Raw genomic sequence first — 13,547 nt, 5'->3', positions numbered from 1 at the left:
AATTGCTCGCTTGGAAAAGCTATCTTCTAGAAAAGCTGTATTGTACCCGAAAGAATCTTTAACACGCGAAGCATAGCGTTGTTAAATACTACGTTATGTGTGTTGTCTTGCCGACCTGAAAAGCTGCTCGCCTGCAAAAGCTATCTTCTGGAAATGTTGTATTGTACCCAAAAGAATCTTTAACACGCAAAGCATAGCGCGGTTAAATACTACGTTATGTGTGTTGTCTTGACGACCTGAAAAGTTGCTCGCCTGCAAAAGCTATCTTCTGGAAAAGTTGTATTGTACCCGAAAGAATCTTTAACACGCGAAGCATAGTGCGGTGAAATAACTAGCGCATTTTAATTATTATTTGCGCTTAACTATAACAAATAGTAAAACTTTCCATACATTTTTTATTTTTCTTGCATTAACAAATGTCTGGACGCAATGACCAACCAAGGTGCAATTGTGGCAAACGTACGATTATGAAGGCATGTTGGTCTGATGGTAATGTTGGGCGCAAATACTGGATGTGTCTATAGTTTGAACGCAATGACGGAAATCATTGTATGTTTGAGGAATTGTATGATGAACCCATTAACCAGAAATACTATAAATCATGTTTGGAATATGAACAGTGAATACCAACGCCAGATCTTTGAAATGCAATGAGAAATTGCGGCATTGCAAGAGAAACTAAAAGAGGCGAAAGAAGAAAAAAATAAAATGGAAGAGAAATTTAAGTGGTTGGAGCAGAGAATAATAGGCGATAGTGACTAAACAAACACATGTATGTGTTGAGTGTAGTATTTAATCTTTATGTTTTCCGTGTCATGTATTTTCATTAGTTGTACTGAATTTAAATTATGTTAAATTGCTATGTTTTTGTTTGTGTTGTAGTATTAAAATAATGAAAAACCGGAGAAATAAAAATATAATGTGCATATAATGTAAACAATAAAAATTGTTGCAATTATTTACTGAATGTCATATGTACATAAAATACAAAAAAAAAAAAATGTGTCCCACATCATGTATGCTTTAATGCAGTCGTTGGCCTGAGGCGCATCCCATCCCGCCCGGCTACGCTATCAGGATCATCCTCATCACGTCGTCTCTTTATCGGAGGATGCGCTGCAGCATGATCGTTAGTAGGGCTGGCAGGCTCGGTAGAAGGGGTCATCTGTCCAGCAGTAACCTACAGAATAATAAGATATTTCAGTATATGAAAATATATATTTGTAATGTACGTGTTAAGTCACAAAAATTTAAATTGTCTTACCATGGTCTCGTCGGGCTCCTAAATATAATCATTCGTCGCAGCCATGTCAGTATCGCACAAAGTGGCCTCCGTGACGGGCGAGGATGAAGCCTTAATAAAAAAAATATAAAGATATTTATGGCTAATCAACGAGATAAAAACAAATTTAAATGTAATAGTAATACAAACATACCTGCGCCTGTGAAAGATCCCCAGGATCCCTCGATGATGAGCCATAACTCAGTCGGCGCCCACTATCCACATCTCGTGTCGGCCGATCATCAGCAACGGTCAATGGGCCTGGAAGATCAGGAAAATAATGATCTCAATCCTCTCGCATAATGCACGTGCCCGTGATCAACAATGGAGTTGACGGGGTCACCTGCAAAGTCCCTGGAATGAGCTGAAGCTGAAGGCTGAATGACGGCATACTATTGTGAGAGTGGTCTGGCTCATAGAGGTCACCCGGCTGATCAACTCCAATATCCTCAACAGGTGCCTCAACGCCCCCTCGCTGGGGACCACCTCTTCGCCGAACCCCACGACCTCGTGGGACACCCCTACCCCGTGGGGCACGCCTGCCACATCGACCACATTCCGGCCCCACTGGTGGCCCACGATGGTACTGCTCTGGCGCCACATACTCAGTCTCGTATCCTAATCGCTCATCATCTCGGGCTCGCCTCAACGTCCGGGAAGCCAGATCGGTAACCTGCCGGCCATACTCGTGCAAAGCGGCTGCTCCCTCGCCGGTATGCTGCTACATCTGCAGTCCTAACTGGTGGAACAGATGTAGGCCAATAGCCTGCACAACATGTAAAATATAAATTACGGAACGCTAAGTTAACGTTATAAGTAAGTATACCAAATAACATACCAGTGCCTCATGCCTCCCGGCGTATGGAACGTACCGACCGCCAGCGTGATAAATGGGATTCCCGACGAAAAGTCGGGTAACGCTGCGGTACCAGCCCATATAATCATGCTCAGTCTCCGTCCGGTCAGGTGGAGGGGGACGGAATCAGGTCATGTCGCTGGTCCCAAGTATCGATCTGCGCCTCTAGCCATGTCATATATGTCTGGTCCACTCTGGAATGATTATCCCGCTGGTAATGTGTGATATGCCAGGCGGGCGGTGGCGGTACAAGCTGCGGGCGGCCAAACTGGCGAAGTACTCGCTCGGTGGCATGATGCTCCACAATATCAAGGCACATCAACGGGACGGAAGAACTCCCCAATAATTCGGTCGGCCGAGCAATAATCGGGCAAACCAGCTATTAGCTCGTCGTTGTATGGCCTCCAAATGAACTATTAAGTAACAACAGAAAACGTGAGTATACGCAACACATATGAAGCTATGCCAAGTAAACTTAGGTATACATTTACCTATGCGCCCTCCAGCAAATCCAACAAATCCCTGCACAAGGGGAGATTATGTCAAGCCTCGTACTCTCGTCCATATCCCCGCCTATCAGCCCATCTCCTAGCTAGAGGCAGAAACGAAGGTGGTGCACCCGGAGCTAATGGTGGTAGAGGTGGCTGCAACTACAGGAACCGCTCCCAGGCCCAAACCTAACATACAAAGTGGACGTAAAATTTAAGGTATATTTTTACTGGGTATGTTATAATGAATAGAGTATTCGAATATGTTTTCACCTGTAGCAGCGGCAAAAATCCAGCAACGTCACGCTGGGTGCCCATGCTCGCTCGGCACATTTGCCTGTACAAGTAGCCGAGAACAACAGCACCCCAGCTGTACTGGGGTAAATCATCTAGCCGCTCAAGATGATGAAGAAATTTCAAGATGACTAGGTTCCCCGAAGTGTTCGGGAACAAAACCCCTCCAAACATAAGGAGTAGCAGCAACCTCGTGTACCGGTGAATATGAAGCTCCGATGTATCGTCTGTGATGTCAGGGTACAATACCTCCAAATATTGTCGGACAGTCGTCAACTGCAGACGACTGGCCCCAACCAGTGCAGTCTCCTCCGGTGGCTGTAAACTGGTGAGCCGCTGCAGCATGTCCAGGTACTGCAAACTTGTCTGCTCTCTCATGGCATACGGTAGAGCAACAGGGTGTCCATCAACGGGCAGCCCATACATGACCTCCACGTCCTGCAGCGTGATGGTGGCCTCGCCAATGGGCAAATGGAATGTGTGCGTCTCCGATCGCCACCGCTCTATCAAGGCCGTGATCAACGACCAATCGAGCTGCAGCCGGCCGATCTCCACAATCCTATAAAAACCCGTATCCTGGAGGCGTCTGACTATACAGGGATGGAGAGGGTGGTCCCTGAGAAAGCCTCACATGTCGTCTACTCTCCTGGCGCGGAACGTCTGGGCCAGTAATTGTCCCTCCCATATGTGGGACGACCTATGATTGCTCTGTAACAACAGTAGCTCCAGGCTGGCAGGTCCGAGATGCAAAGGCGGAACCTCCATGTCGTCTACTGTAAATTAAACAAGATTAATTACATTATTTAACTTTAATATGTTAGTTTATCATTTTACATGTTAGTTTTATTATTTTATATGTTTGTAGAAAATATTGTTGGTTTCTCATGTTATTTTCTTACGATCGTTGACTAGAATTGGACAGAGTTTGTATTTGAACTATAAGTTATTTTGACATATTTTTGGGTATAATAGATACTTAAATGATTAATTTCAATAACTACAAGGATATTGCGCTAAAGGGCACTAAATTTTACGACGCTAAAAGGGCATTACATTACAAATAAAGCACTACATTAGGCCACAAGATACCACTAGAGGGAACTAAAGTAACAATTTATCTATTTTGCGAGTTTTTAAGCAAATAAATAATCAAAACCAGATAAAAACAACAAATAAATTTAATCACAAAACATTCACGAAAATACATATACCACAGTAAAAAGTAACTTATTAATATTTTTTTTAACAACTAATAATAATTTCTCAATTTTACTAATTTTTTAGCACACTAATATCATAGTCCGGATAAAAATAACAAAATAGTTAAATCGCAAAACAATCACAAAACAACATAGAACACATTAAAAATAACTAATATGCATTTTTTTTATACGAGTTTCAACAAAAACTAAGTCGGAATACCTCGATTTAAGGTTTTTGAAAAGTTGAAGATTTGGCGATTTAGAGCCGAAACGAGCAACTCACAACAAGAGAACGCCTTAGCTAGGATGTGGGACTGAGAATCTTTACTTTTTGTGGGACGGGTAAACTCCACTCGAGGTTTTTTGGTCGTTAATGGAGGACCGCCTATTTTTTTAAGTTAAGTTTTAATAGGGGGGAGTTCTGGTTTGATGGGGAAGGAAAAGGGACGATTTATTATGTAGGTATAGCGCCGTTTATTAAGGCGGGCGTTAAAGTATAGCACCCTTTAAAAGGACGTTATATGTATTTTGGTCACTAACACTTTTTTCCACTTATTTTTGTGCCTTTGAGTCCAAAAATACATTATTTTGGTTCCGGACTCCAACCAGAACCCCGTTCCCATTTCTCAAGATCACGTGGTGTCAGATCCTACTCTCAGTCTTTGTTACATTTATTTACTATGTTCTGCCAAATTTCAGGAAGAATCACACACCAGTAACATACTTCATCAGGAGCATTTCATAAATCCTAAAAAGGGATCTTTGAGAAAAGGCATTGAAATCTGAATGAGGTCACCTTGTTTGAGAAGGGAATCGCACAGCCATGACAAATAAAACATCGCCTCAACGCAAAAGAAATTTAAGACTTAACCATTAACTCAAAGCAAAATGGAATAATTAGATATGTACACGGTATTCATTTCTTCACATCACACCTTTAAGAACTGAATATTCATCTTGCTACAGAATACACTAACCTTAATCAGGGCAACTTCATAAGAATCATATGGACACGCACAGCTGACCAAAGGAATGGCAATACTATATTCTTCCAACTAGAAGGCATCGGACCTTGACACTGCATCTTGATTATTACCCTTCCAGTAAATGAGCTATTTGGAATTCCAGAATGATTTATAGCTTCATAAGTAGCCAGTTTGAATAGGGCACCTTGACATGTAAAAACAACCAACATAACTTCTAATCTCATGGGCTAGAAAACCGATCCCTAAACACTGAAGTACCGCCTGATGCTGCAGGAGAAGGAGAGGAGGCAACTAAATTTGTTCCAGATAAGGACATTGGGGGAAGATTTGAAGGTTGTCCTTGCTGACCCGGAGGTGCAAACCTTGAAGGACTACCAGTAACTCCAAAAGATCGTGAAGCGAGAGGAACCTGGAAAAATAAGCAGCAAGTGAAATGGATGTTTTAACCTGGAGTATTACATACTCTTCAAGTTATGAGATAACCTGGGCACATTAATTTGATCAAGTAACAAGCGCCATTGAAAATTTGAGTTATTGCAGAAGGAAAATAATCACACCAAGCTTACTCTTAGTGAATCAGATTAAAAACCAGTTCATCAACACTTCAGCCAAACTGGTGTATGAGAAGATTAGGTCTTCTTCTTTTAATCTTTTTTCTTATAGCTATCACCTTTCCTTACCATTTTACCCCAATACACAAAAGTTGACCTCAAATAGGCAACTGATAACAAGTATCAAAATAAACAAAAGAGTCCCAAAATTTTATTTATTGTGGATAATCAGCTTCTACAGTAGTTTCTACTTTCTAGGGTAATCTGCTGGTTTATGTATAAGCCGGAAAAAAAAGGTCTCTTTGTCAAAACCAGAAATAAGCAACTTATGTCTAATGTAGCATCAGCAGCCTTCCTCATAAAGCAATTTGTCATGAAAAGTATGCGTGATCTTGATCTGGAACTCTATTATTTACAAATAAAAGGAATTGAGAATTTCGCATCATCCTTTAAGGAAAAGTGGTTAAAGGTTGATATCAATGTTTTAAAAGGCGTGGGCGTAAGGCGAGGCGTTTTACATATGCCTCAGCGAGGCGTAAGCCCCGAGGCACGGGGCGTAAGCCCTATAGATATTTAATTTTTAATATTTTATAAAATAATATAATGACAGTAAATATTTATAAACAGGTAAATTGCATAAATATGTGAAATATATATATATATGTGTGTGTGTGTGTGTGTGTGTGTGTGTGTGTGTGTGTGTGTGTGTGTATGCTCCATCTCTACAGAAATTAGTCAAAACAATCTATTATACGCTACTTACAAGCACAAATAACTTGAGTCTAAAAGAATAAAGTTTTCTACATGGAGGAACAAAAAGGATGACTAACATGCAATTTGAACTTTGAACTTGCTGCTATGAAGGGGAATGGAGCTCTTTGTATTTGTAAAAAAGAATTATTGCTTTTGGGAGATATTAGCAGACTAGCGGACAAGATAAAGAATTGGAAAAGACCATGAATTAGGGATTCAATCAATAAAAAAGGTCTTGACTTTTAAATTTACTCCCTCCGTTCCAGTTTATGTGAACCTATTTCCTTTTTGGTCTGTTCCAAAAAGAATGATCCCTTTCTAAATTTGGAAACAATTTAGTTTAAACTTACAATTCTACCCTTAATGAGAAGCTTTTATAACCACACAAATACTCTGGGCCCCTTTTTGATTTGTTTAGGACCAAAAATTTCAAAAATCTTCATTTTTCTTAAACTTCGTGCCCAATCAAACAGGTTCACATAAATTAAAACGGAGGGAGTAATACATTTGAGTTCCTTTTTAAAAGTTTTGAGTAATTACCAAGCTGACTTTTGAGAATTTGGGTATTATATGAAGGACTTATTCAACAAATTTTGTTTTAATCTGAAAAAGTCTTTGGGGCTTACGCCTCGCTAAAAAAAGTGCCTCAAACGCCTGGACGTACGCCTCTTGAGACATTCGCCCCACACCATGGCCTCGGGGCATTTTTGGTGCGCCTCGCCCCGAAAACACCTTTTAAAACACTGGCTGATATATCACTCTAGTAATCTCCCCCCCAGCTTGCGGTGAAGAAAATATTCACAGATTATTTTTTTAGTTTCTTTGGGTTTAGACATTAGAACTAGTATGACAAGGTAAAAGAACACATATACTTCCTCATTGATACAACAGTGATATATATTTAATAACGTCTTTCCTTTGACAAAGCACCAGACGACTCTTGATTATGCACATGCGCAAAGTAACATCATTGATCATTGCAAGGTCCAAGTCCAACAAGTGGCAATCACTAGTAAGAACATCTCTAAGTTAGTTAGAGGTGGACCACAGTTGTAACAAAATTTTACGTTCTTCCATAGAAGTTCAATATGGGCTCCTTAGTTCAGCTCTCGTTGGATAATAACACAAATTTTGATATGCCTATAGACATGTTTCTAGGTCAGTGTTATCAAAGCCGAAAAGTGCAAAAAAAGTCTAAGGTCCATTGGGGCTTTAAGCGCAAAGCGCAAATAAAGCGTGGGCTTTTATATAAAAAGGCGCAACTGGAGAAAAAGTAAAAATAGGTATATGTAGTGCAAGACCAATAATTATAAGCATAAATAATAAATATACGGACAAAGAAATTGGAAAAAGAATATGATAAAGTGAAATATCAATTGTTTAGTGTCGCCTTTTCAGGATCACACTCATTGGCAAGGAAAAGTATGTCTTAGAGCCTTGATGCGACACTGAAGCGCTCACAAAGCGAGGCGAAGCGCTCAACATGTTTTGAGCCTCACTTCAGGGCTTAAGCGTGCTTTAAGCGTGCCTTTGACAACACTGTTCTAGGTTAGAAAAATTAAGAGAATGTGGCGTTGTTGTACCTCTCCACATTGTCCTCATTATCAATAATAAATTCCAAAAGGTCTTTTTTAAGAAAGGAAAAAAAGGAGGTAATTTGAAGATGTACAACACCTCTTATAGAACTTCGAAAAGACTATTGCTTCCGAGGAAACAAAAAACATTGTCTTTCCCTTTGCATTTATTGCTCCCAGCTATGCCGGTCCTCATTACAGACTTCCTCTCCCTTTCTTTTGATAATACCAACATACTGAATTACAATACCGAAACCGAAAATTTTGGTGTTTGGTTTAAATTTTTAAATAAAATTTGGTATTTGTTTTTAAAAAAAAATACCGAAATACCGATAATAAAACCCATGTACTTCTTTCAAAAATGCAGGAACAAGGTAGACTACATATTCTGACTCTTACTCTTCGGGTTGCCAAACAGTTAAGTGTAATATTTCTACGGTTTTAAGGTAATTCTTACTCGTGTATTATTGCATATGTTGGATTAGTCCTTGTTGTATTCTCTAAGTTCAGCAAGTACCAAGACATTTTCAATTATCAAATTTATTCGTTTATATACTTCTTTTCTCTATATGGGTTGATACTTGCTGATTTTGGATAAAGATTCTGTGAGCAATCAGGTGAGCTTACAACACTTTGATCTTTGTATTTGTGAGTACTTTAATTAAGAATATTACAGTTTATGGGCACTAGTTTATATTCAAGCCGAACAAACCGAAGTTACCTAACTGAATAAACCGAAACAGAAAGGAGAAAATCTGAACCATACCGAATTTAATTAGGTATGGTATTGGTATAGCATTTCAAGAAACCGAATATTGAAAATACCGAACCGAAATGTCTAAACATCGTACCGTACAAACTGACGAACACCCGTACATGGAAGTCCAAAAAACAAGAAAATGTGATAGCTGAAAACTAAAGTCATAAATGCTTTAGATTCGTGCAGACAAGTTACTACTAACAAGCACCCAAGTCATAACATGGGATAATATTTTGATAAGGAAGTCATATAGCCTGTTTGCCAAGCTGCAAAAATCAGCTTATTTTGAGAAGTGTTTTTTCTACTCAAAAGTACTTTTGGTGAGAAACAATTTGTGTTTGGCTAATTAATTTGAAACGTAATATTTTATCTATATACACAGTATAATTTTTCGACGAAGGGTGGTCAACCATGTGGCTTCGCCACTGCTCTGGAGTCTGAACACTAATAGCGTCAGCATAGAGGAAGCTATATTGCCAAGTATGGACAGTTGGAAGTACAAAAGCCAAGCCGACTCACCATTTACATGGGATCAACATAACACAATCACTCAAAGATTGACCATTCCACCAAAAGCAAATCTCACTCGTGACTATCAAAATTTGTTGTGAATCATTCACTTTGATTAAAATAAGTGTTGCAATTCACTCACTTAGGAGTCAGAATGAGATCTTAAAAACAAAAACTTTCACCCAAGAATAGTTAAGCTAGCAATCCAATGTGGAGCTAAGACATAGCCTACTTCCATTAGAAAAACAGTAACTTTATCCAATAGGACTTAAATGCATGGTAAATTTCACAAATGGTCATATAACTATGACTTTTTTTCACGAAAGTCGTCTAACTTTGTTTTCACACAAAAATCATATAACTATGACTTTTTTCCACCAAAGTCATATAACTATGTTTTTTCACACAAAAATCATAAAACTTTTACTAACTCACACAAAAATCATAGTGATTGAAAAATATAATTTTTCAGTAGTATTTTCTTATTTTGTGGTTTTTATTTTCTTATTTTCAGTCTAATAAATAATAATCCAATTAAAATAGGGATGAGCCAACCCGATCTGGCCCACCCGACCCAATACTCATGTATAAAAATTAAAATAATACTAAAAGTGAATAGTAAATCCTTCAAAACATAATACTTTTATCTTTTATTTTTCTTTTCAAGATTTTTATTCAAATCGATAGCAGTTTTATTTCAAGTGCTCTCTAATTATACCTTTTATTTCCTTATTTTTTTGTCAGAATCTCATGCATTCCGAACTAAGTTTCTTATGGGGGGAGAATTCACTTTTAGTATTATTTTAACTTACATATATGGGTATTGGGTCAGGCTGGGTTGGGTCATTCCTATTTTAAGGAAAAAATATAAATTAATAGGCCGGCCGAAACTAATTACATTTGCTAGCCAAAATATATATAGAATGTGTATATTATATGTATATAATACACATATATATAAAAAAATATTTTATCGGCTATTATTTTTGAGAACGACTAAAAATATACTCATATTTCTCCTATTTTAATTGGATAATTATTTATTAGATTGAAAATAAAAAATAAAAAACGTAAAATAAGAAAATACTACCGAAAAATTTGTTTTTCGACCACTATGATTTTTGTGTGAGTTAGTGAAAGTTTTATGATTTTTATGTGAGAAAACAAAGTTATATGACTTTGATGAAAAAAAGTCATAGTTATATGATTTTTGTGTGAGAAAACAAAGTTATATAACTTTTGGTGAAAAAAAATCATAGTTATATGACCATTTGTGAAATTTACCCCTTAAATGCATGCCTCTAATTTACTAGTTCACAACGTAGATGTAGACATTTTGATTGAAAACAGAAACAACCTAGGCCGTAATATTGCGTTCTACTGATAACTTGCACAGATGAATGTTCTTTTCTTGCTATCAACTTTACTTAAAAGTTTTGGAACTTTTGCCAGAAAAATATAATTAGAAACAAAATTAAAACTCTTTTTCCACTCCTGGTGTTAGTGCCACAAAAGAAAGGCTAAAGGTAATAGTTCAAGCAGTAGATAGGGCAATTACCACATTGTAGGGGGTCTTCCTGAGTTGAGACTCTGAAGATGGCGATGTACTGCTCATACGAAGCAAATTCCGAGAAAGCATGTTCTGATTGGAAGCATCATCACCCCCTTCTCCATCCATCTCGCCAATGAGGTTTCCATCCGAGCCCATTCTAGGTGTGTTTAGTCTAGTCATAGATCCACTGTCATTTGTAGTATCCACTTGAAGCGGGAGTGATGACCGAACTGCCATACCTTGCATGCTCCGTCTCTTTAGCTCCTCTTCTGCATTCAGAATCTGCAAAAAAAACAATAATCGTGACCAAATAATAATCATGCTAGGTCCATACACAATTTGACAGATTTTCAGAATAATTAAAAGATAGGCCTCATGTAAAAGTTTCCATTTCCCCAGGGATTGTTTTTAACCAAGATCACCTGTTTTAATAATTGTACCAAACCGTGCTTTTTCGTATTCAAAATCTGTAATTTGTCCTCAATCTCCTTCTTTCTTTTCCCTTTATCAGTTGCTGCATCCTCTTTGTTGCTCGTCTGCCAAAGAGAGTGATCAAAAAAGTTTTAAAAGCTAAGAAATGGAATTCAGTGGAAACAATTTGGAGGTGGTCCTTATTCAAAATTATGCATCAAATTTATAGTTAACTCTGATCACAAACATAATGTATAATCATATATTTTTTCATATCCCTTTGGAATTGGGACATATTCAGACATAAAGATGAAAAAATTACTATAATCTCCAACGAGCCACGAAAAGAGATCCAGGCTAATTAATTTTGTGTTTTTTAGAAGAGAATTGACTGCCAAATTACATGTAAAATACAGATAAATGAATGCATAAATCAGACGTAAGAGAAGAACAAAGATGCCAATGGACAACAAGCAAGGATGCAGACAAAAAGGAAGTCATTAGCAGAACTATTGAGCTTTTCTGCCTTTGCACTGTTCAACACATCATCACTTTATTCAGCTTGCATTTATTCAATAGGGAAATTTAATTCACCATTTCTCCATTTTTTTTATTGATGAAGTAAATCATATTATTAATGATGGGAAACCACTGTATACCAAACCACATACCAAAAGGTAGAGAAACCTATACCAAAATATGGTTCTCTACAAAAGATATCCAATCTTCTATACAATAGGAACCTCATGGTGCACCAAAGAGAAACTAGACACGAGATTATTTTTCAATTTTACAACTTCATTCTTAACCCTTCAAATGCTCTCCTATTTCTCTCTTCATGAGATGGTCTGCATATTGTCATATTCATCCAAACATCTGCACATGAAGCACCAACTAACAAAGGTTATCCTCCTCTTCCTAAAGTTCTCCGCCGTAGGTATTACTGCCTTTGCTGCCAATTCACGCGAAGAGACATGCCATTTTAGGCACGCAGGGGACACAGTAGAAAGGTATGGGAAGTCAACTCCTGCCTCACTAACAAACTCTCGTAATTAGACTTAACTGCGAATAAGCCATCCCTACTATCTCCCCATCTCCATAAATCTGATGTAGCATATGGCATTCACCATTCTCCAACAACCATTAATTTCTTAATGGAGAATTTTGCCAAAATCTAATTAAATTATCCCAATCATCAACCAAATATAACTCCTCATCTCTCATCGGTATATGAAGCTTCAGCTCAAAAATATTAAACTTAAACCTACTACACATATAGCATACACTCTTCCAAATCATCTGCTACATGATACATCCTTACATCGTGGCATATTGCAACCTCCCCTCGGATAATAAGCAAAAATGGGGAAAAGCTGTGTAAGGTATACACCGACTTCACCCCTGACTTAGCTAGGAGCCCTTTTTAACTAAACAAAAATAAAATGCAGAGGAGCACTTTGTGCAAGAGATAAGCGATTTTTAACTAAAAACCAGCAAAATTACATAGATGATACCGTTACAAACAAATAAAATCAATAATTGCATGTAAATTTCAATACCTCGAATCTAGGGGGATTCACCGAAACCTCCAATTTCTCGCCGTTTTCCAAAACCTCAAGCTTAGGTTCAACCACCACATCAGACGCATCGACCAATTGCTCCGACAATTTCCCATTCTCTCCTTGAACCTCCTCTTCCTTCTCGGCCTTTACTGGGACCAAAGAAGGAACCTCATCCTGAGAATTGGAATTGGACTCAGTTTTAGGGTTAGGGTTGTAGGTGGTGGTGGTGGTAGTGGTAGCAGCGGTGACGGCGTCGGGAGGAGTGGTGGTAGTGAGGAGGCGAGAGAGGGCTCGGGACCGGCGACGGAGGAGAATTCTGAAATCCTTGAGGGAGATTTTGGGGGTTGGCATAAGCCATCGGCGTGGAGCTTCGGGTACTCTGTGGAGGTTTCCTTTGTACAGCGATAATGCCACCATTTTTACCCCTATGAAAATTTGCTTTCCGTTTAAATTGTTTGTTGATATTTATATGTTCCGGATTTAAGTTAACTAGTCTCCGGCACATAACAGATTTCATATCTACGTGAGTTATAAAAAACGGAAAAAGGTTAAATATATTCCTATATTATTCGAAATAATTTAAATATAACCTCCATTTGAATATCCGTCCAATAATACTCCTAACCTTATACTATTGCATTGATTTACCCTTGGCAAGTTCAGAATCAAAAAGCCCATCCCCAATTTATATTTTACTAGTTTTAGGATAAGCGTATTACGCGTGTACCTAATATTAATGAATATAAAATTTTAAAAATCACACTAG

At 38.0% G+C, this 13,547-nt stretch overlaps 1 protein-coding gene and 1 long non-coding RNA gene across 2 annotated transcripts; both read right to left on the bottom strand.

The window, feature by feature from the left end:
- Positions 1–1,008: 1,008 nt before the first annotated feature.
- On the bottom strand, positions 1,009–3,673 carry LOC142176592 (uncharacterized). The gene is made up of 5 exons (XR_012705278.1): positions 2,630–3,673; positions 2,121–2,551; positions 1,437–2,048; positions 1,265–1,354; positions 1,009–1,180 (listed from the first exon to the last, which is right to left on the bottom strand). It is a non-coding gene; the product is annotated as an uncharacterized LOC142176592 (long non-coding RNA).
- A 1,226-nt stretch (positions 3,674–4,899) lies between these two features.
- LOC107773413 (uncharacterized) lies at positions 4,900–13,243 on the bottom strand. Its single transcript, XM_075244359.1, has 4 exons — positions 12,779–13,243; positions 11,231–11,344; positions 10,815–11,090; positions 4,900–5,517 (listed from the first exon to the last, which is right to left on the bottom strand). Exons 1-4 carry the CDS (start codon positions 13,196–13,198, stop codon positions 5,329–5,331), a joined length of 999 nt encoding a protein of 332 aa, XP_075100460.1. The 5' UTR covers positions 13,199–13,243; the 3' UTR covers positions 4,900–5,328.
- Positions 13,244–13,547: the final 304 nt, after the last annotated feature.

The sequence above is a fragment of the Nicotiana tabacum genome, chromosome 22 (genome assembly GCF_000715075.1).
Source record: "Nicotiana tabacum cultivar K326 chromosome 22, ASM71507v2, whole genome shotgun sequence".
Classification (NCBI taxonomy): domain Eukaryota; kingdom Viridiplantae; phylum Streptophyta; class Magnoliopsida; order Solanales; family Solanaceae; genus Nicotiana; species Nicotiana tabacum.
Note: the sequence above shows the minus strand (reverse complement) of the source record. Positions and strands in the feature narration are given on the sequence as shown.